The 21,875-nt window shown below is 40.9% G+C and overlaps 2 protein-coding genes across 3 annotated transcripts in view; one reads left to right on the top strand and one right to left on the bottom strand.

The window, feature by feature from the left end:
• The window catches only part of stxbp1a (syntaxin binding protein 1a), a 32,956-nt gene extending 21,143 nt beyond the window's left edge, over positions 1-11,813 (bottom strand). Inside the window, exons 1-5 of one of the 2 annotated variants that reach the window (XM_086052859.1) lie at positions 11,336-11,813; positions 4,193-4,242; positions 1,246-1,327; positions 1,059-1,135; positions 586-664 (exon numbers count right to left, since the gene is read on the bottom strand). In XM_086052859.1, coding sequence (XP_085908985.1) covers positions 586-664; positions 1,059-1,135; positions 1,246-1,327; positions 4,193-4,242; positions 11,336-11,372 — 325 coding nt within the window. In that variant the 5' untranslated portion in view covers positions 11,373-11,813. The remainder of the gene's footprint in view (positions 1-585; positions 665-1,058; positions 1,136-1,245; positions 1,328-4,192; positions 4,243-11,335) is intronic. The other variant, XM_086052860.1, reaches the window with a different exon arrangement.
• A 556-nt stretch (positions 11,814-12,369) lies between these two features.
• Positions 12,370-21,875, top strand: part of niban2a (niban apoptosis regulator 2a) — a 35,733-nt gene continuing 26,227 nt past the window's right edge. Inside the window, exons 1-2 of the mRNA XM_086052858.1 lie at positions 12,370-12,955; positions 20,371-20,501. Of these exons, the coding sequence (XP_085908984.1) occupies positions 12,901-12,955; positions 20,371-20,501 (186 nt within the window). The 5' untranslated portion in view covers positions 12,370-12,900. The remainder of the gene's footprint in view (positions 12,956-20,370; positions 20,502-21,875) is intronic.

Below are 21,875 nucleotides of genomic sequence, written 5' to 3'. Positions count from 1 at the left end.
CCTGAAAACTATTGGCCCCGCTAATTGTAGCTGATATACTGTTAACAATTTGTGACTGTCTGCATTCCCTGTGATGGCTGGATAAGAATCAGCACCTCCAAATCTGAAATCATGGTTTTGAGTATGAAAATGGTAGATTGTACCTTCCGAGCTGAGAGGAAAAATCCGATTGAAATTGAGGAGTTTAGAAGCTAGGGGGCCTTGTTTTGGTAAATGGACAACATACCATACATGCTTGGTGTAAATTCCAAGTAACTGACAAGACCTGTAGCAGCAGATTTTTAAAATTTTGAATGATGCAAGATCAAAAATATGGATCAATAAGCACTACGTGACCATTAAAGATGAATGATTTTGATTATTATTATGATCAACCATCCTTACAATAAACCTAATAGCCCTTTATGTCGCTGTAAACGCAGTGTACCTCGCTGTTGACAATGACTTGAATTAGAGACTAAAACTATGGGCGAGAAAAGAAGAAATAACAGCACACTGAAAACTAAAAGGTATAAATCAAAACTGCATCCAAAGCAGAAAACTGTGAAAACGAAAAAATTGTGAAAAAATCTTGCAAATGCTCACAGTCAGTGAAGAAAACATGAGCTGCTTTGTATTTCGCCGAATGGGGGTCCTTGAAGTCTCCGATGAGGGTATGGACTGACTGGGAAGAAGAAGAAGAAGCCAAGAGGTGTGATTGAAGCCTTTTGGTAAGCATGTTGAAAACATACTACACTTGTATATTCATGTACTGTATTTACATTGATGCCAGCATTGCATTTACTGGAGGAATAAGTATTCCAAACATTTGGGGAAAATACCAAAACACGTTCGCATAAAACAGTTTTTTTCCTTTTCGGTGAGTGGTGAGTTATTTAAAATTCTTTCTTTTTGTGTATTTGATCAGATGAAAGTAAAAGAAAACAATAAATAGTGTTTAGAATTTTGAACTAGTGATACTGAAAAAAACAAAGGGAATTGCGAAGCAACTTAGAATTGCCATGACAAACCTTTGCGCGGATGAGCGAGAAAGTGGATGAGCGTGTGTGAATACTCACCTTCTCTGTAGGCGTAATCAGAAAAATAGCCTCCAGGCTGGGAAGAGGCTCTCGTCGCTTGTTGATGTCCTCCACAACTAGGTGAAGGATAAAGAGAAACTTTGTTATCCAATTCCACATGCAGAGGTACATACACATAGACTACAGTGTCAAATGGAAACAGGTTTGGTGTGACCATTTCACTTACTGGTGATGCCCTCTGTCATGATGTCTGTCATCTTGCAGCAAGAGGACAACATCCTCATGCTGAGCTGGTCCACAATCAGGGCCTGGAAACAGGAGAGGAAATACTTAATATAGAGTACAAACATCTGCAATTATACATCCATCCAGTGGGTGGGTGAGCTAGAATGCATCCGAGCAACTTTGGGCCAAATGTGGCATACACCCTGGACTGGTCCCAAAACACTTGAAGGGCATAAGAGTCTTCAAATAACCTAACATGCATGTTTGTGGAATGCAGGAGGAACCTGGAGGGTAAACATGCCAACTCCAAACAGGAAGGCCAGACTCGAAATCGGAACCCAGAACCTCAGAACTATGAGGCAGATAGGCTAACCTCTAGGCAGATGAACTAAGAAATCTTAGCATTGACCTTTTTCATACAGGATTGTGTAATTATGGGTGTCATTTGTGTGCAGAACTCTTGCAGCAGTTCATGTTGCAGTTAAAGAACAATTGACGTTGTGGCGTCCTGCCCGTTTTCCATCCCTCCTTGCTACAACACTCACCTGATTCAAATCATCAGGATCTTTTTCTAGCTTCTGAAGACCTTGTTGATTATCTGATCCTAAGAATCAGGTGTGTTACAGCAGGGAGAGGTGGAAAATAGGCAGGACACCGGCCCTCCAGGAACAGGATTGAAGACCCCTGATGTACGTCATTATGAACATTATAGGAATAATGTGACATGGAACTCTCAAAGTGGAGGATGTTTGAGGGTTTTGTGTTTTTATCCATCCATTTCAGTGAGTACCGGTACATTCCTCACATTTTTTGTAAAATACTTTATTATACAGGTGCAATGATTAATCAATTAACCGACAACTAATAGATTATTCAATTAATCAATAAATACTTTTGATAATCAATTAATTGTTTAGATCCTTTTTTTAATTTAAAATTGCCCAAATCTGGAAAATTTCAGCTTCTCAACAGTAAATAAGCAGAGATTTTTGTAATCCTCCATGAAAACAGACTCTTTGTATTGAACCAGAAAAAAACATTTGCTTTTACTTTGGAAAACAATGATCATTACGGACAAAACCAGTAATTGAATCATAATTCATTCATGTTTGGGCATTTTCTGCAATGTCAATTTGAAAAAAATGCCCTGCTTTTGAAAACATGTATTTTTTTAAATCTGATTAATTGATTAAACCCAAAAAGTAATCAACTGATTAATTGACTATTAAAATAATCATTAATTTACAACCCTACTTTACTATACTGTATTCTTGAAGCCTTTAAAAAAATATTACTACTCTGTAGATATGTTTTTTTAGCACCCTATGGATTTTGTTGCAGTTGAAATCCACCATTTGACATTTTCTGGGCTTTAAATCTTTTGTTCAACCCATTCCATATGGAATGATTTACCCTGACAAAAAAAATGTGTGCTGCACTGTAAAAAGATTAATGATGTCTGATCAATTTACAGTAAGTGGAAAAAACTCCAAATATTGAATAGTAAATATCAAAATAGCAAGAACGTGCTGATTTCATTGAAAGGCAAATTTGTACCGGCCTAATCAGGCCGGCGACAGTGAACTCGGGTGGCCCGACCCAGTCATATAGTGACCTCGGGCTACCGAGCCACTGTTAATGTAGAACCCTGTTATATCACTTCATGGGACATCACTGAAGAAATTACACTTTGCTCCAAGTAAAGTAGTCCGGGTACAGTTTGTATAGCATTTACTGTACCCTCACTATAACGCAACACACAGCCATTAATGTCTAAACCACTGGCAACAAAAATGAGAATACACTCAATATGTCCAAAATGGATCCAATAAGACATTTTCCATCTCCGGTGTCATGTGATATGTTAGTGTTACAAATGTGTCAGATGTGAATGGGGAACAGGTGAGTTTAATTTTGATGTTGTTGAACTCTCTGAGGAAAAAAGAATTCTTGCCTCACATCGAGATGGCCTAGACCAGGGGTGGGCAATTCCGGCCATATCTTGCACGTTTTATATGTCACCCTGGTGCAACCCACCTGATTCAAATGATCAGGATTGTTATCTAGCTTCTGCAGACCTTGCTGATTATATGATCATTTGAATCAGGTGTGTCGTAGCAGGGACAGAAAACAGGCAGGATACCGGCCCTCAAGGGTCGGGGTTGCCCACCCCTGGCCTAGACCAATGATTACAAACCAGATGCTGTCGCACCCTAATTTGCCATGAGCGATCATCAGGGGTGCCGCGGGAAATTATCCAATTTGACTTTATTTGTACAAAAAATATTTATTACTTAAAAATATATCTGCGTTGATTGAGCTGTGCCTAAAGATAATGCACAAGAAAGCCTACTTTGCTGAAGACAAACCATTCTGTGTGGTCTGATGAGACCAAGATAAACGTATTTGGGTCAGATGGTGTCAAACGAGTGTCATGGCGACCAGGTGAGGAACACAAAAACAAATGTGTCTTGCCTCGAGCCAAGCATGGTGATGGGAGTGTCATAGTCTGGGACTGTATGAGGTCTGTCAGAACTGGGAGCTACGGTACACTGAGGGTACCATGAATGGAAGCGGAGTTTTTTCACGTGAATAACCCCATATTTTTCACAGGGCATGAGGGTCACAGGTGAGCTGGAGCCTATAGCTCAGCTGACTTTGGTGTGAGAAGTGGGGTGCACCTTACACTGGTCTCCAGCCAACCATAGAGCTCAACTAAATCAAAGATCTAAAATAAAATGTTGTCAGGACATTACAGGGAAGTTGTTGGGAAGTATTAGTGGATGTTGAATGGACATTGTAGGGACGGATGTTCAAAGGTCACCACAGTTTAGTGTAGTCAGAATGGACATTATGCAGGAGACACAGTGGACATTGTATGGACATCATAGTGGGCGTATAATGTTGTGTTCTAATGTGGCCATTAGGAGTACAATCTTACTTCTCACCTTCCATTCGCCCTTCTTCTTCACCTTCTTGATGACATCATTCATAATTTCTGCAACACAGAAATAAGAAGGATCTAAATTAGAATACTGCCCTTGTGTGTGACACATACAAATGCAGCGACAATACAGTACTTGCCATTAAATCTTCAACTGAATGTTGGACTAAGGGAAAAAACAATGCCACTTCCAAAATACGATTACAGCCAGGATTCAACAGGATGCAATGCCACTGTGATCATACTACTACCCTTCAAGTCCTTGCTAGATCTATTCAAGATATTGCAATGCAACTGAGTTTCTACACATGATCTGATATATTCCTGGGACTAGAGTTGATTGGTTCATTTTAGATCAAGTGGAGAGGCTGGCAGCAACAAACAGAGAAAGTGCAAGAAGGGAAGAAAAGGATTTGGCAGACTCCGGGCAGCAGCACCCTGTGAATCACAGGAACTGTATCTGACCTCCTGTGGGAGAGGTGATCCTGGAATAGTGCCAACAACATAGTGCAGTATAATTCCCACTAAACGACACAGGGTCTTAACCTGTTCTGTCAGCACAACAGTGCGAGTCCACATAAAGCAAAAATGAAAACAAACTCTGACCCACAGCAAATGTCTCTGCCAGACAATTAAACCAAACACTTTTTTGTTTCTAAAAAAAATGCGACTTGTTTTTCAAGAATCAGTGGCTCCAGTACCACAGGATGAGACGCTTCCACAAACAAAGGGGTCATCCGTCATTCGTTCCCCCTTTTCCTCCTCTGGAGCTGATGTTTCCTTCGGCCGATAGTCTCTCTCTGATAAAGGCTGCAAGAATAAAAACAGTTTCTACACTCTGGAATAATGCCGTACATATTGATTCTTAGGAAGGAAAGAGCACATATGCATTTTCACTCCAAATGATATTACAACACAAGTAGAACACACTTCTTTTCACGGGGAGTTGGAAACAAAGCACCTGGACATGCCATTATGCAGACAATCATATGATTTGTACCCTCTGATGTCCAGAACGCAGTTCGAACAATACAGGAAAGCACCACAGAGGGGAAGAGACCTGATCAAACATAGTGCAACAGCTGTGTCAACCAAACACACACACACACGCGCGCACGCACACACAAACAAAAGACGTATAATCTCTGCCCTGTCCAGTTTAACAGGATACACATCCTTATGACTGAACCTTCAAAAAAGAAACTAAGGACATTGCAATGTCCAATTGTTTGTTTTTATTTCTTTTTTTAGCAATTGGCAACATGCTTCAAGCATGACTGACATCTTCCAAAATGTTGAAGATTTTATCCAGTGAGACCACGGGGCGGCCATTTTGACAGCTACAGCAACAGCAACAGCGCTCCCGGCTCTAGTGGTAGAAACGCGGTTATGCAGTCCCGTCCTTAATGGGTTGATATTGCGTTTGTGGAATATGAGTTAAGCAGCGTCACTGATAGTGTAGTGGTACACATGCCTGAGTTGTGTGCGGGCAGTGTGGGATCGATTCCCGCTCAGTGACAGTGTCTGTGTGTGCCCTGCGACTGGCTGGCGACCAGTTCGGGGTGTAGTCTGCCTTCGCCTGTTGACGGCTGGGATAGGCTCCAGCACCTCCCCGCGACCCTGTATAGGATAAGCGGTTTGGAAGATGACACATGAGTTAAGCAGCAAATCCACCCATTTTTAGCCATCTCAACGGGCGGCCATTTTATCACTTCTGTCGGCTGAAAATGAATCACACACGCTCAGGGCTCAGGTAACGACCAATCATGGCTCAGCTTCAGAAAACTAGTGAGCCGTGATTGGTTGTTACCTGAGCCCTGAAATACTTTGATGTCATCTTCAGTCGACAGTAGTGACAAAATGTCCGACCCCTGAGATGGGTGTGTTAACTCTTATTCCACAAATGCAATATTTATCAGAATGCCATGTTTAGACTAGTGAAGTCGCATAGAACATATTGCAAAGGACTTTTTGGGGTTGACTTCCCCTTTTGGGAAGTGGCACCTTATAAAAAAAACAAAAAAAAAAACATGTGATCCTCAGAGGGCAAACATTCAACAAGGGTGAAAAATCCTACCTGTAATTTGCATTACAACATGCCAAGTAATAGTATTTCACTTCAGCTGTGTAGGCACGAATGTACATTTCAAAGGGTGCCACAAAGTGCCACAATGGCATAGATTTTTTAATTTCATCACAGCTACATCTGTGGGATTTGGTAGGTAACATCCAGCGACCTTAGTGCAAGTGGACAGCAATATTATCTGTACTTGTACCAAAATTGAATTATTTCTTTTTCTGACCCAAGCGCCAACCCTCTAAAGAGATTTTGTAGCAATTATTTATGTCATTTTTACATGCTTATTAACCACTTTCTAGCACCGACCCTCAAAGTAAGCAGTGAGATATTATATTACTGGCTATGCACACTTGAAAAATCAGCCTTGCCTCCACAAGTACTGAAGCAGTGTCAATGAAAGGCCTGCTCATGGTTCACCTCCCTTCCGGGACTTTCACCTTCAGGAGACGTGTTGTGACAGTGTTGATATTAAAGATATATAACCAGACATTTTCAGCATGGATGAACTGCAATACAACAGTCATCATAGGTTTAATATATTGGGGTAATTTCATGATAATTTTTGTGACATGTTTTGAAAATGAGTGAATGCATTTGATAACTGCTCAGCCCAAATCCTTGATAACATCAAATAGTTAGTTTAGTTTTCATACCAAAGGAACAGCACATTAATTACAAAGAAAAATATGACTTTTAGGGGATTATGTAAAAGATTGAAAAGGTCTTGAAATTCACACGAAAAAATTTCATTTTCGATCCCCAATTATTTTAATAATAATTCCTGTGGGAAGAAACCTTGGAGCCAATGGCCAGACTGATGCTTGTCTGCTGCTTGGTCAAACCCATCTTAAAGTAGTCCAAGTTGCAGTTGTAATGATCAAAAGTTGAAGCTTGTATTCGCCACCTAGCCAGAAGTCAAGGATGGCTTTTTTTCTACCGTGACCATCTTGGGCGTGTTACACACACGCTGCACGCACTCTGACATGTTTATATCACCAACAAAGTCTGTGTACTGTATTATGTAAAGCAAAGGCAGGTCTATAAATGAACTGTCAAAAAGCTTAGTTGAGTTAAAGTCCACTTTGGCTCAATCGACGACGGATGGTGCGACATGACCAGGCATTTTTTTTCTCTCCCGGGGCTAAGGGGGGGGCTTGACCAATATGTGAGGGGTCTGAGAAAAATCAGATCCCGGCTCCGGCCTCCCTGTGTGGAGTTTGCATGTTCTCTGAGGATAAGCGGTATTGATAATGGATGGATGGATGAAAGGCTGTTTGGACATTGCTGTACCTCTCCCTTTAATGTGCTGGTCTTATTATTTTATTCAAACTCTCCTAAGACAATTTTCTTCTTTGCTTCCTCTGGTCCATGTTTAGTGTGGTACACACCATGTCACCAACAGCCCAGTGATGACATGTCAACCTTTAAATTGACTGATTACAAGTTTGAAGACATCTGTGATGCCAATTTGAGAACACACCTTAGTTTAACCTCCGACAACAACATCCCTGTGGTCAAATCATTTTCAATCTCTTTGAGGGGTACCATAATTTTTTTCCAGGCCTATTTCATGAGTTTGCTTTTAAAAAATAATTCAGTTGAACCACAACTGAAAAGCAAATGGCTGATTTTCAGTGGTTGATTTTCTTTACATTCTTATTCATTATTTTTGTCGGATTCAAGTTATTTTTGTGATCACTGTTGTTTTTTTCTTTCATAAACAGAGGTGTACCTGTACATGCGTCTGTGCGTGGTGTGCTGAGAGGCATGGGAGGATGCCTGCCAGCTCTGACGCAGCACTCTTCCTCAGCGTAAGACAGAGATTTCATTATAATTACAATGCACTGTAGAAGCCTCTTTTAGAACTAGCTGTCATGCAGGTCTTTGTGCTCTGTAACCACAGCGACCGTGTACGTAAATGTGTGTGTGTGTCTACAGTCAACCCGTATATTTATTGTGCGTGCGTGATTCACAGAAGGCCGAGGGCTGCAGGCACTGCAGCAGACACCGAAGCCAGACGAATGTGATGCTGTGGTTCAGTGATGTTTCCAAGGTCACTTTGCAGCTTTATAATTCAGATCACTTTGTATCATTCCCTGCTTCACTGAACTGCTCTTTTCCACTGTGGAGACCCTCAAAGAAGACTTACCAAGTATACATCTGAACCACAGTTTCACTTTTTGGAGGTTTGAGGTCATGCTATGAGCATTGTTTCAGTCCTGATATTGTACCTATCTTATCCAAACCCATCCTGCTCGCCTACATTTCCAATCAGACATGCTTGAATATAAACACTTAAAACATTTGCTGTATGAACTTGATGACCTGGACCAGGAGTGTAAAAGCCTTACAAGCTTTTGGGCATGGATTGACAAGAAATAAAATGTTGGTAACCGTGCAAATTGTTACAAACTTAGGCCTGCTAGGCAACTGTATCATCAAGGGATGATTTATGCTTACAAGATTTTCTTTTATCTAGTTGCTACCTAGACAGTAAAAATAGGTGATTTCTACCTGACAATCAACAAAGGTAATGATACTGTAATTGTGAAAATAAAATACAATATAGTGATAAAATACATCCATCCATCCATTATCAATACCGCTTATCCTCACAAGGGTCGCGGGGCGTGCTGGAGCCTAACCCAGCTGTCTTCGGGCAGTGGGCGGGGGACACCCTGAATTGGTTGCCAGCCAATCGCAGGGCACACAGAGACAAACGTCCGCACTCACACTCACACCTAGGGGCAATTTCAGAGTGTCCAATCAACCTACCAAGCATGTTTTTGGAATGTGGGAGGAAACCGGAGTTCCCGGAGAAAACCCACGCAGGCACGGGGGGAACATGCAAACTCCAGACAGGGAGGCCAGGGCCGGGATCGAACCCGCGGTCTCTGAACTGTGAGGCGGACGTGCTAACCAGTCGACCACCGTGCCTCCCTGATAAAATACAAATATATTATACTTGTATAGTTAAAACAAGTCATGAAATATCACAGGTCACATGTGAACTATAGTGACTATACTACCATAAGGAATCTTCAAGTAATGCCCCTATAAAGGGTTAACAGATTTTCATCAGAATCCATTTTCAACAGATTCTGTATACGTAACACATCAGCACCAATACATAAAATACTCTACCTAATGTGCATAAAAATCATCCACAGGCCATTTACTTATGAACTGCAGTTCCCCTCCATCTGTAAATGTGATATGAAAATAATAATAATAATAATAATAATAATGATAATAATAATAATAATAATAATAATAATAATAATAATAGCCACATCCAGCATTACATGTTGAGTGACGAGATTCGAGCGACTTGGCCTCATTTTCATTCTGCTCTCTCATCGGGAGCACCGCACGCTGCCCATCCCCCACCCCCAGCTTCTACATCTATTGCTGCAGAAAGGACCCATGATGGTTCTTCAGCCAGCCGTCCCTCCCTCCCTCCCTCCTCTCGGCCCCTCCACCAATGGCAGCTCAGCTTCACCTCAGCCTTACAAAGCCCAGGTGTCACCCACTGCGTCCCAGGCCCAGCATCGACCAACCTCGTGCAGTTTTTGTGAGTGTTTACAATGCCGTGAAAAACATTCCAGTGCATTCAGGTCCTGGCTTTACTTATAGTTGCACAATTATGTAAGTGCCAGTTACAAAGCCTTAACAAATAAACAATTCTGAGTATATTGAGGTTTTTGGCTCAAGTTCTCTCATTAATTTAATTGATATTGCATTGGAAAACAAAACTCAAATCTATTGATTAGACTCATTTTGCTATATCAGTCAGTTGAAGGTGTCATATACAATAGACCACTTTACAGGGTTATTATTTGTGGAATTATATTTTTAACTAACAATCAATGTGAGAGTCAGAGGGAAAACACATTTTTCACCTCTCTATGTGATAGCAAGCCAAAAATGTGTGATACAAAGTGGATGTTGGCTCCATATTTGCTAAAGGACAAATTATAACACAAAGCACGGTTTAGTTCAAGAAACTGACAAATATAGTAATTATGCTGTCATAAAATTACATCTTTGTGCTGCAAAATGTGATCTTCAGTTTATGCACCATAAACCAAGAACATAAAATATTTCAAATCATGCTAATCTTGATTTTCCACTTGAAGGGGCAATCAATTACAAATATTTGACTTTGACCACCCCATGCCTGGCCTGGCAAAACTACCGATACTTGCATCCATGGCCCAAAAGGGGAATGAAACTGCGCCTCCATATTTAGGCCTGCATCAGTAACACACACAGAACCAACCAGAGCATCATCACCGTAATAAATAGTCTAAATTGGGACTGAAGGCTGCTCAGACTGGTTTTGTAAAGAGATGACATAACGTACATGCAAAATGTTGTGTTTTTTGGGGGGAGGGATGCAATGCGGAATGTGGACAGTCGCTTGCAGTGCGGCCATTAAAGACAATTCAATGGTCTTGGATATTGTCCATCATTAACATATACAGCAGATCGAAGCTTGTATCAGCCCTTGGGCGTAAAGTGTATTTTACGCAAGCGGAGCATCCTCCGTCAAGGGTGAGGCACTGCCGAAAACGCGAACCTCTGAGGATCCATTTCAAATAACGCAGTAATCAACTGCATTCGAATTGCTCATATTATTAGCCAATCAAAACACAAGAAGCTCGTTTTCGCCGCTCAATATCCAGGCAGAACTATGCGGTGATGTGATGCTGCTAAACGCTGAATACGACGAAAAGGGCGTACGTATTTGCCCCCGAGCATTTGTCCACCGTGTCAGGACAGATTTCTCCACTAGTCATCAGTGGTTGATCACTGATTGTTCAAGTCAAACTGACATTGGCGCATAGGCGTCGCAAGGCACAAGCAGCCGGGCTCTGCGGGTTACCTCCATCACTTTCACTGCTGTGCTTAACTACAGCAGTCACAACGAGACGTCAACAGCACCACCTTCATCCTCATCCTTCCCAACCACTTGCATCCAGTCATTTGTAAACGGCACCAAATACAATCACGCCGCAGATTGTCATTGAGGCTAATTCGGAATAGTAACATGAAGGTTCTTACTCTCTCCGACCACCGCCTTTAATCCGATAGGTGCCATGATGGTGCCGAGTGTAGGGTCGAGTGCTTCCTTCTCTAGTCCTCCTCCTCCTCCTCCTCCTCCCTGTGTTCACCTCCTCCCATCACTGCAGAGGAGCCCTCACAAGGAGACGTCAGAACGTATCCTTCCGCGTTATGCGCACCACTATCCGGGCGTTTGGACTAACTTTTGCGTCTTATTAGCCATTAAAGATACCTTTCATGTTACACACTTTAAATGTATTATATAAAAAAGACTACTTAGCTCATTTACAGATAGAAAGGTGAGTTGTAATGCGGATTTAAGTAGGGGTTGTAAACTTAAAATGTACTATATTTAAAAGAAAAATCACTCTAATTAGAGCAAATACGTTTAGAAAGTTGAGTTGTAATGCGGACAGATTAAGTGGGGGTGATAAACCATCCAACCACAAAATTAGGTAGGTAGCGAAACCTAGACATCTAACAGAGAGAAAAGGAATAGCTCTATTGCGCAGAACGACTGTCTTAATGACGTTTTCCCGCACATACAACTAGGGTGCTCGAGTATTACATGATAATAGTGAGGCAAAACTTCGCACTAGTTGACAACTTGGTACTATGCACGTAGTGATCTAGCGCTTCACAGTAGCGCGCAACTGTCAAATAACTAGTACCCACAACTTCGCCTCACTAGTAGTCACAGAAAGTTACTCGCGTAGATAGATTTGATATGCGCCCTAGTCATTCTATTTGTATGGTGACTGTCTTACTGCTGATGAGCGTACTTTAATTAAGCAATCCAGCGCACTAGTGGGATGTCAAACGCTTGCTGTGATGACACTAAAATAAGAACTTTAACCAGTTTGTAATGTAAAAGAGTGTCCACATGGGGGCAGCATGTATCTTTCCGCAATATCATCATAAAACGTGGAGGTGGTGGGGGGGGGGCGGACAAACGTGGACAATCGGTTTATCTTCCATAGCGAAACAATACAATTGGCCTTACTATGCCACCCAGCGATGTAATGATTAAAACTAAGTTTAAAATAACACGAGGTGTGTATAAAACACATTGCCTAAGTGTATGGCTATACAGCCGCGCAGGGAATATGACATCTTAAAACCTCATATAGGTTGTATGCGTGTCTTTCATCTTCAAACAATAGTGTGGTACAGTAATACTATTTGATTGTTGAGGAGAAACCTCGCGATACGGGGCCACACCCAAAGCAGGGCCGCCTTAACACGTTGGACCAGTGATGCCTTCCAGAAGGTGTGCCCCGCCTTTCTGAAGCAGAACCGTGCGTGAGTTCACCTCCTCCTTCTCCTTCTCCTCCTCGTCCCCGCCTGCCGCCAGGGTGTTGTCACTTCGCCCAGTGCTCGGAACAAAATCAGCAGAGACAGCAGCTGCAGACTCCCTCGAGGAGACAATTACGCTTTCGCCTTCTGGCTTAGCTCGAATAATTGTGGTACGAGTTGGGAATTTCGCTCGGCACACTCGACCCGGAATTTAGTCGCCTACAACCGGTTGGGATTGTGACCGAGTCTTTGGAGGTTCTGCTGCGACCATGGGGGACGTGGTTTCCGCTCACCTGGATGAAGGAAAGCGGGAGATGATTACAGGTATGAGAGGAGGGAGTGCCTCAACAACACCCTCTAATTTGGCACAAAGCCTAAACAGCAACGACATTTTGTTTGTCACATTTTTGGTTAGCAATAAATCGGTGCTCGTTGTTGTGCAGTTTAGCCAATAAGCGATGTTAACTAGAGTACCGGTATTCCTTTGAATGCTTCTCTTTTTCTTCTATCTTTTGACCAGTCACATCGATTAGATATTTCTGCTGATATTATTATATCACCCCAAATAAACAACAATAACAACAATCATTAGTTGAGCCGGCAGTCGACATAATTGCTCCCAGCAAGTGTCACCAGCACCTTTCCAGTGTCCATATAAAAGCATCACAAAATGTTGTCATAGTGGACTGTTCTCCTCGATCTTACGAAAGAGTTGTCCTCTGGGCCTTGTTCCCAGACATAATAAGTAGGTTTCCCAAAGGGGAGCATGTTTGTATAAATTGATAGTGGCTGCTATTTGAGGCTCCGATTGCTCCAGCCTCCCACTGTGTCCCGAACATTCTGTGGGATTTACTCCAACCAGTCGTAGGGACCGAGTGGAGCAGAGGAGACGTGTAGAGGCCCAAGTCTTGACTCATAACACTCCTCGGAAAGAGGGAGCTCGACGGCACAGGCGAAAAACAACCAGGGAAAAAGGGAGCACGTTTTACGATTGAGCTGCATCAGACGTTATTGCTTGAAGTCCAGATCAGACATGAAAGCTTTTAGACGACATACATAAAAGTGATGTTTCTTTGCACTTCTGAGCTTTATCTTTAAGCACCACTACAAAATATATTTTCGTTGATTGGGTCATTTTGCGCGCAATGATGACTTAGCTAGGCTACATTTCATGTAAAGTGCAATACAGTAGTGTTTTTTTCTCAAGCTTTTTATTCCTTTTACAGTTGTAAATGCACTAATGAAATGAACATACACAAGCAGAATTCATGAACTTTCTTACTGATAGTGCAATTGTGTATCTCCAGCAGGTGTGAAGAGTTGCCATTATTCCATTTCTGACTGGGTAGACTTTATGAAACACAATGCTTTGTGTCTCAAAGCTGTTGTCATGCAGTGCATTTTCAAAGGCAAACTAGGGGATGACAGTTGGCTACTTGTAGTGTAGCGGTTCACATAGCTGACCTTCACATGCAGGAGAGGACTCGTTTCTGGATGAGTGCCCACATTCACAATCTCTCTAAATGACTTGCGATCATACCAGGGTATAGGTGTTCTTTTTTGCCCTCTTACATTACATTTTCCTCTGCACAGTACCACTCAAACTTGGCTCGGTTCTACTCGAGTGGGCACACCGGGAAACTGCGTAAACCACACTGCATTCAATGCATGATGCTCACAAAAACAACAATAGAGGAGGAGAGGCATCTCCTGTATTTACTTCTCAGCATGTGGCTGTTGGTCAAAATGAAGAGACCAATTTAAGCTTATAGGTGCAAAAAACAGTACCCGGTAGTGCGTGCTTTTGTCAATGGAAAAGCGACAATGGTCAGTCAATCAGTGTTCAGCTGAGTAGCTACCGTCCAGTGAAAAAGATGTCCTTTCAATACGAAAATGGATAGATCGAGCTTATCGTGCTGTGCCCCTGGACAAAGGGATGACAAGAAAGGGAATTCAGTCAGTTGAGATTTCACTCATCCATTTCACATCCTCTGTATTGGATGTAAAATACATAGAAACAAACAACAAAAATATAATGTGCTGGATGTGTTGGCGCACTGGACCCAACGATGGGCTCTCAAAAAGTGAACACAATTGTATGCAGGATTGAACAGGTTTTGTAGTTACGGTTACTACAAATCAAATTTGCAGCCCAGAACGTGATGTCATCCACGCATACTGTTTTAGGGTGACCCATAAAAATAACAGCAATCATCAGCCTCTTTGATTCACGCTGATTGACCTTAGGAGCAAAAGTTGAGGACACGTTACTCTCATCTCAGTCTTTTCTCGGCTTTCGTGCCACTATCTGACACTGTAAGTACATGTGTCTCAGGCGACATCACGTGAAATGTTTGTTGTTGATCACAAAAAGGTGTTTGTCTTGACTGAAAGTTGATCCATTCAGTCTAGCTATTCACACTGTAAGATGGAATTGCTTGTCTCAATTGGATCACCTCACTGAAATGTGACCTTGTCTATGCATTTAGCTGTTTTGGATTTTTGACATCTGCGTTTAAGAGCATTGGCACAAAACTCGTGTTTTCTTTATGTATTATTCAGTTGCTTTTTTTTATCTTTAACCATCAATCTTCATTTTGGATTCCAGTTTAGCACTACAGTACAGTTTTTATGATTGCTGTCATTGTGTCTCCTCTGAAAATTACTTTCTATTACTAATTAGCCTTAATGTCTTGGAGTTTTAGCACCCAATGCTCTGGCAGGCACTTCATAGCTCGCAAATGCTTGTTTCCATGAGTACTTTTAGAGGTCATTGATGTGGCGTGGACTGAGAAGATTTTTTTTTTTTGCATGTGTGCAGATATGTTTTGTCTTGTTAGATGACTTAAAACTGCAAATATATTAGGAAATGAGTTGACAAAGAAATGAGAGAAAAATGAAAATGATAAGTTCAAGAATGGAGAAGAGAAAACAGCTGTCCTGTCTTCATATAAACCTTCTGCAATTTGACCTATTGAACCGCCAGCACCCACTTCTTACTCTTGGCTTAACTTTTGCGGTGCTTTTTTGACTCCATATGGTGTGTGCAGTGACTCTTAAGGGCACATTACTGTGTGGTCACTATAAAAATGGCAATCATTTTGTGTGTATTTGTTTTTCTGTACCTGCTTGTAGGACCCAGGGAGGGGTGTGTGTGTGTGGAAGGGGGCGGGGGGTCATCTATGGGTGCTTTTAGTTTGTTATGGCATAATCAACATATTCCCTTTTTTTCAATATTATATAATATATATATCGCTTGTGTCGGGCCAAAACTTTGTACCTCCAAATTAGTCACGTTTCATGAGACCCAAAAACGGCGATTTTGTTCAACCATTTACATTGCACTGCGAAAAAGAGCAGCATTTTCAACACTTTAGAATGGTCAGTAATGTGTAAAAATAACAACCATGCATGTGCACTGACCAATAGTACACATTTTTAAAAACATATGAAATTCACCAAAATGTGACGTATGAGGTTTTGGACCCACCTGGCAGGTATATTACTTATTTTTCTATGATGCCTAGCTGGGCTTTTTTGACTGACTGCTTAACAGTTGAATCTAAGGCTCAACAGACAGCTAAACATTCCCATACACGTGCAAAAACTCACACAACGCCGTGCAACCCCCACATACGTACGTATTCGTCTCATGTGTTGCCATTAAAACATTACTGTGACACTAGTACACGCCACACTACTCTCTTTCATTCTCACTCGAATTTAAAAAAAAAGTTCCATGTGCCCCCTTTTCAACATTGACCACCTGCCCCAACAAAAGTACGCCACTGTTAGGGAGTACGTGATTTCTTAATTCTTGCTGTTGAATCACATTCTCACAGGATGACCCTCCCGTTTCCCACATAACACTTGCAACACTCACATAATGTTAGTTCATATTCATAGCATGATCAAAACATCTGAATACCAGAATTACATGCAAATTTACCGCCAAACAAGAAAATGTCCTTGGTTAATTTTGGAACAATATACAAATGTGAAGAAGTAACACGTAACCAAGTGCATGTTAGACTGTGTATTCTGTCACTTGATTAAGACAAAAACAGTGCCGTTGAGCTCACTTAGCATAGCTAATAACGGTGACTTGTCGGATCAGATTGATCATCATGTTACCAACAGGGTTAGAATTAGTCATGGGTCAGTTTTAGTATGTTATTGTTTCAATAGCAGCCTGCCAACTCTTACAGTAAAAAGCTGCCAGTTGTTCCTCAAATAATGTGTATAAACACAGTGAGGCTACATGATATACAGAAATGGTACAGCTTCAAAATCATTTTGATGGTACACTGACATGTAATTAAGATGCCTTTCACTTAAAATGTCTGTTTTCCGTCTCTATAGTTTTGTATTATTATTATACTGTACTCTATATTGGACCGCAAACTTTTCCACACTGATATCCAAGCCGCAGTCAAAGAAAAACTGAAAGGTACCTTGTGTTCTATTATCTAATATTACATATTATATCCTGTAGCTCAAACTTTTCGGACGGGCCATCGCGCTGTTTGTACTGTTGGTTCCAGAATTGCTTTTAGGTGTGATTTACAGTGAGAACATCATGACCCCCAACCAAAAGCTGTGATAGTATCATTCATTCTGGATGCTCCCTAATGTCATTTGTCATTACTCTAATTGATCTCTTTGTCAGTTTCTCCACATATAGGAAGTCCTCGATGTACGAACGAGTTCAGTTCCTCCGCTGGCGATGTAATCCAAATTTCCGCGTCAGTCGGATTTTACGTTAGTCGAAATTTACGTCAAAATAATTAGCATAAAAAAAGTAAAATACATTGGAAAAAAAAAAAAAAAAAAGATTCTGTACTAAACATAAACATTACTGCTGAGAGTTATAGAGCGAGAGAAAGATACTCCCGGCGCACAAACATAGACAAGCACCATGCACTAGCTAAGCAGAAACACTATGGTGCCGGGGACAAAATGGCGGAAGAGGAACGGGTGTCGTGAAATCGAAACGTCGTAACTCGAGCACTTCCTGTAGTTGAAACACATTCTTGACTTTTATGTAATTTGACTACATTAGGATAAGCGGTTCGGGTATTGAATGGATGGATGGAATCATGGATATCATATGACTGGAGTACAACTGTATGAAAGTTTCAGGGTTGCATAATATCTGTGGACATTGAACAATAATAATTCTGAATATGTTTTGTAATTTGCCCATCTGCCTTTGCTGTGCTTCTACAACTGATCACTTTCTGAGTAAATGGACACATTTAGAGACTAAACTACACCCAATTAATTATTCATTTTAGCTTCATAATGTCTATCTGGAATCTTTTGCTTACTTTGGCACAAAGAGACATCCGTTGGAAAATACAGAGTAGATGCATTTTTGGACTGGAGGGCTGGTTGATGGCGCACAGACCCGGTGCTCTCAAATTCTTTCCGGATATGGATATAGCCATTTAGAAAACAAATAGTCTTAAAAGGATTAGCAAATCAGACCGCATAACCAGTATCTAAAAGCGCAGTGTTTTCATCTCGCTATTGTCTAACAAAATGCTCTCTGAACTGTACAACACACAGCCATTGGAGCAAAAATAACCTCCCATGAGAGCTGTTGTGTATTTCTCAAACTGTCTTCAAGATGTCTTTGTCTTTGATGATTTCCACTGTACTAAATATAGAATGCATGGCACTTTTACTAAGTTCTGGTGTTGCTATTGTCTCCTCTGCATTCTTCTCCTCCACATTCTTCTCACACCAGTGCTGCCTTGTCAGCATTTTCCTTCCTGCTCTCCAACTTCAGGTCAACCTCCCTCCTTCCTGTTGTCCCTTCCATAAACATATCACAGTCAACACTGTCTGCTGCTGACGGGGCCAAACACATTGACTCCTTTTTCCAGCAATGGAACGTGGGAAAGACGCACATCCACTCCAATAGTTTCTTGGACGGACTGTTGAGGAAAAAGACTTGACAGCAGCAGTAGAACTGGGTCAAATAGTGGTGAGACCATTGTGCAAGAATGGAAACTGTGATGGGGCTTTATTGATCAGTAGAAGGAGGCGCTGCTTTGTCTCCAAATGATTTGGGAAATGTATCGAATTTCAAGTCTGAGTTGTGGTAAAAGTTAATCAATGTGTCCCTGTTGTACTGAAGCAATAGATTAAGTTGTATCCATATTTGTAATATTTTTGTATTTGGGGGTCTACTTTCAAAAGCTAACAATCACGTAATCGTCACTAACCACATCTGTCAGTGACTGACGGATCGTTAGTCCGTCACTGGCAGATGCCCAAACGTTTCTTGAGGGGACTGACTGACTGACCAACGGACCTCTGATGGCCTTAAATGACGGAGTGACTGACAGATTGACGATTACAATTCAAGTCAAGAAAAATGACGGACTGACAAATGACGCTTCTGTTTATTTACAGGCTGACTTAGTTTTATAGTGAATCTTGACTTTTAATAAAGATAGAAATAAAAAGAATATAAATCAGACTACATGGAGCATTGGCTGTAGCTGAAACAGAAAACTGATATCGCTCAAAGACCAGTGACCGAGTTTAAGGCACAGACGCAGTGCCTTACCAGATGATTTTGATGATCATTTGTCTTTATTTAATATCTATTCAATTAGGGGTGTAACAATTAATGGAAAAACGATTAAAATCAATTCAACCCGATTAATCGAATAATCGATTCGAATTGAGATGAGATGAGCTCTGACATCTCAGCACTCTCAAGCCCTATACAGCAGAACCTAACAAAAGACATACCATACCTAGGTCATTAGAATATACTAATTTAGAGTGCTAAAAAATTTTTTTTTTTTTTCCATTCTAGATTCATACCACATTTTAAATCTGTAGATCAAATTATGCGCTTGCGCCAAACATCATTGCGTATTGCATTTGTGCATGGCTGCAGCACCACACTAGCGCGCAGAGACAAGCATGGTAACGATTTTTTTTTTTTTTTTTAATCGAATCAAATCGAAAATCCGGAACTGATAATCAAAAATTTTATCGAATTGGGGCTTGAGTGAATCGTTACATCCCTACTATTCATATTTATTACGGATTAGTCGTTCAATTGTCAATATTCCTGTCATAGTCCTTATTGCTGTTTTTGTAACTTCTTCAGTGTCTGTCATAATTTGACTTTGAAACAGCCTAGTTTGCATGACTTAATTTTCATTGGCCAGTAGGGAAGTTATGTAGGAGCCTAACAAAGTGGGTACTCAAACCAGGAATTATCTTATCAGACTAATTCTATTAAGATACATTGCTAAATCTGTTAAATAGCTAAAATTGATTTACGATGTGATGTTGTAAACCACAAACCATTTGTTGTGCCAGAAGGGCACATAAAGACAAAAAAAACATTCACAACCATTCAAAATTCTAAGAACCATTTTTTTTTAGGGATGTGGAAGGAAACAGGAGTACACAGAGAACAAACTAATTCCACACAGACATGTTCTTCTACATACATTTCTATGACATTGAAATAGTAAAACGACATTAGGGAAAGTACTGTGTTTTATGATGCTTTCTAATTATGTACAGTTTGGTTGAACCACCAACTCTTTCAATGATTAAGAAAAAATGATTACGATCTGATTAAAAGAAAGCCAAAATGGGAAAATCAGAACAGGACATTCACAAAACACTCTTACTGTTTGCTAATGCATTGTCAATCTTTTAGATTCCCCAATGTATGTGTGTTTCTTTGTCTCCTCCTGCAGTGAAGACCGGAGATGTGATGAGGCAGTTCAGTGACGTGTATAAGCAGCAGTACGCCGTCGCTCTCTTCAACAGCATCCGCTACGAGATAGAAGGAGGCGGCGGGCCACAATCACAGCTGCTACACAGAAAGGCGAGTTCGTAAAGAAGTTCTCTGTCAAAACCACAAAGAAACCCGATAGCAACCAGGCTAATTAAATGCTATGCAGTTAAACAGCATTCCCCCATGAGTGTAGTGTTGTTCCAACACTATGCAGATCATTAAAGTGGGATTTGAAACTCCTCCAAACACATACACTTTGCCTAATCTTAAAGTGGAAGTCAACGCAAACATATTTTTAAAAGAATATGTTCTATGCAAGCCCACTAGTTGAAACAGGGCATTCTGATAAATATTGCATCTGTGGAATAAGTGTTAATACACTTGTTTTTAGCCATCTCTGGGGGCGGCCATTTTGTCTTCTGTCGACTGAAAATGACATCACAAATGCTCACATGACCAATCACGGCTCAGATTCAGAAAACGGGTCAGCCGTGATTGGTCCTTGTGAGCAATTGGGATGTCATTTTCAGTCGACAGAAGACAAAATGGCCGCCCCCAGAGATGGCTAAAAACGAGTGCATTTTGCTTCTTAATTTATATTCCACATACGCAAAATTAATCAGAATGCTGCGTTTCAACTCGTGGGCCTGCTGGGAACATATTCTTGAAAAAAAATGTTTGGGCTGACTTCCGCTTTAACTCCTTATTATCCCGTGATTATGAACTATATTCTATGCAGTGCGTTCCAGCATATAGAAATTGTTCCATACACAATTTGAAGTGCACATGCAAAATTTTGAATGCAACAGCCGTGTCCCAAAGTTTCTACATTTACAAAGCTCTTAATGCTTAGTTTGCAGTGGTGCAAATTATATTCAGTGGTGCCTTGGGATGCACATTTAATTTGTTCGTTCACCATGCTCTTAAAGAGGAAGTCAACATTTTGATATGTTTCCAAATTGGATGACCTTTTGGAAGTTACATTTTTTTATATTTCACTATATGGTTTTAGCACTGATGGAATTTGTCAATTCAATATTGAAAGTATAGTAGCTTGAAAAGTGTAATTACTTGCCTTAGATCAGAAATGGTACAAAAAATCAGTCCAGAACATAACGCAATAATGTACTTGCTCAGCAGCGTGACCCATAAGCCACAGTGTAACTGTGTTTCCACCGTGTTGTTTATAATGAAGATGAGCAACTACAAACCGGTTGCCAAGTGATTTGTCAACAAAGGCTCTGTCGGAGCAATGCGGCGGAATTCCATGAATGAGGTCATTATTTGGGCTCTGGGGATCTGTCAATCATAACCTCCAGTGCCATGAAAAAGTATTTCTTCCTGATTTCACTTTTTTTTTGTGCGTATTTGTCACACTTGGTGGTAAAACTTCATTTTCATATCATCAAACCATAACGAAGACAACGCAAATATAAAATGTAGTTTCTAAATTAATCAGTACAT

Source organism: Filicampus tigris, chromosome 15 (genome assembly GCF_054856515.1).
Source record: "Filicampus tigris isolate MCC_2025a chromosome 15, RoL_Ftig_1.0, whole genome shotgun sequence".
Taxonomy (NCBI): Eukaryota; Metazoa; Chordata; class Actinopteri; order Syngnathiformes; family Syngnathidae; genus Filicampus; species Filicampus tigris.
Note: the sequence above shows the minus strand (reverse complement) of the source record. Positions and strands in the feature narration are given on the sequence as shown.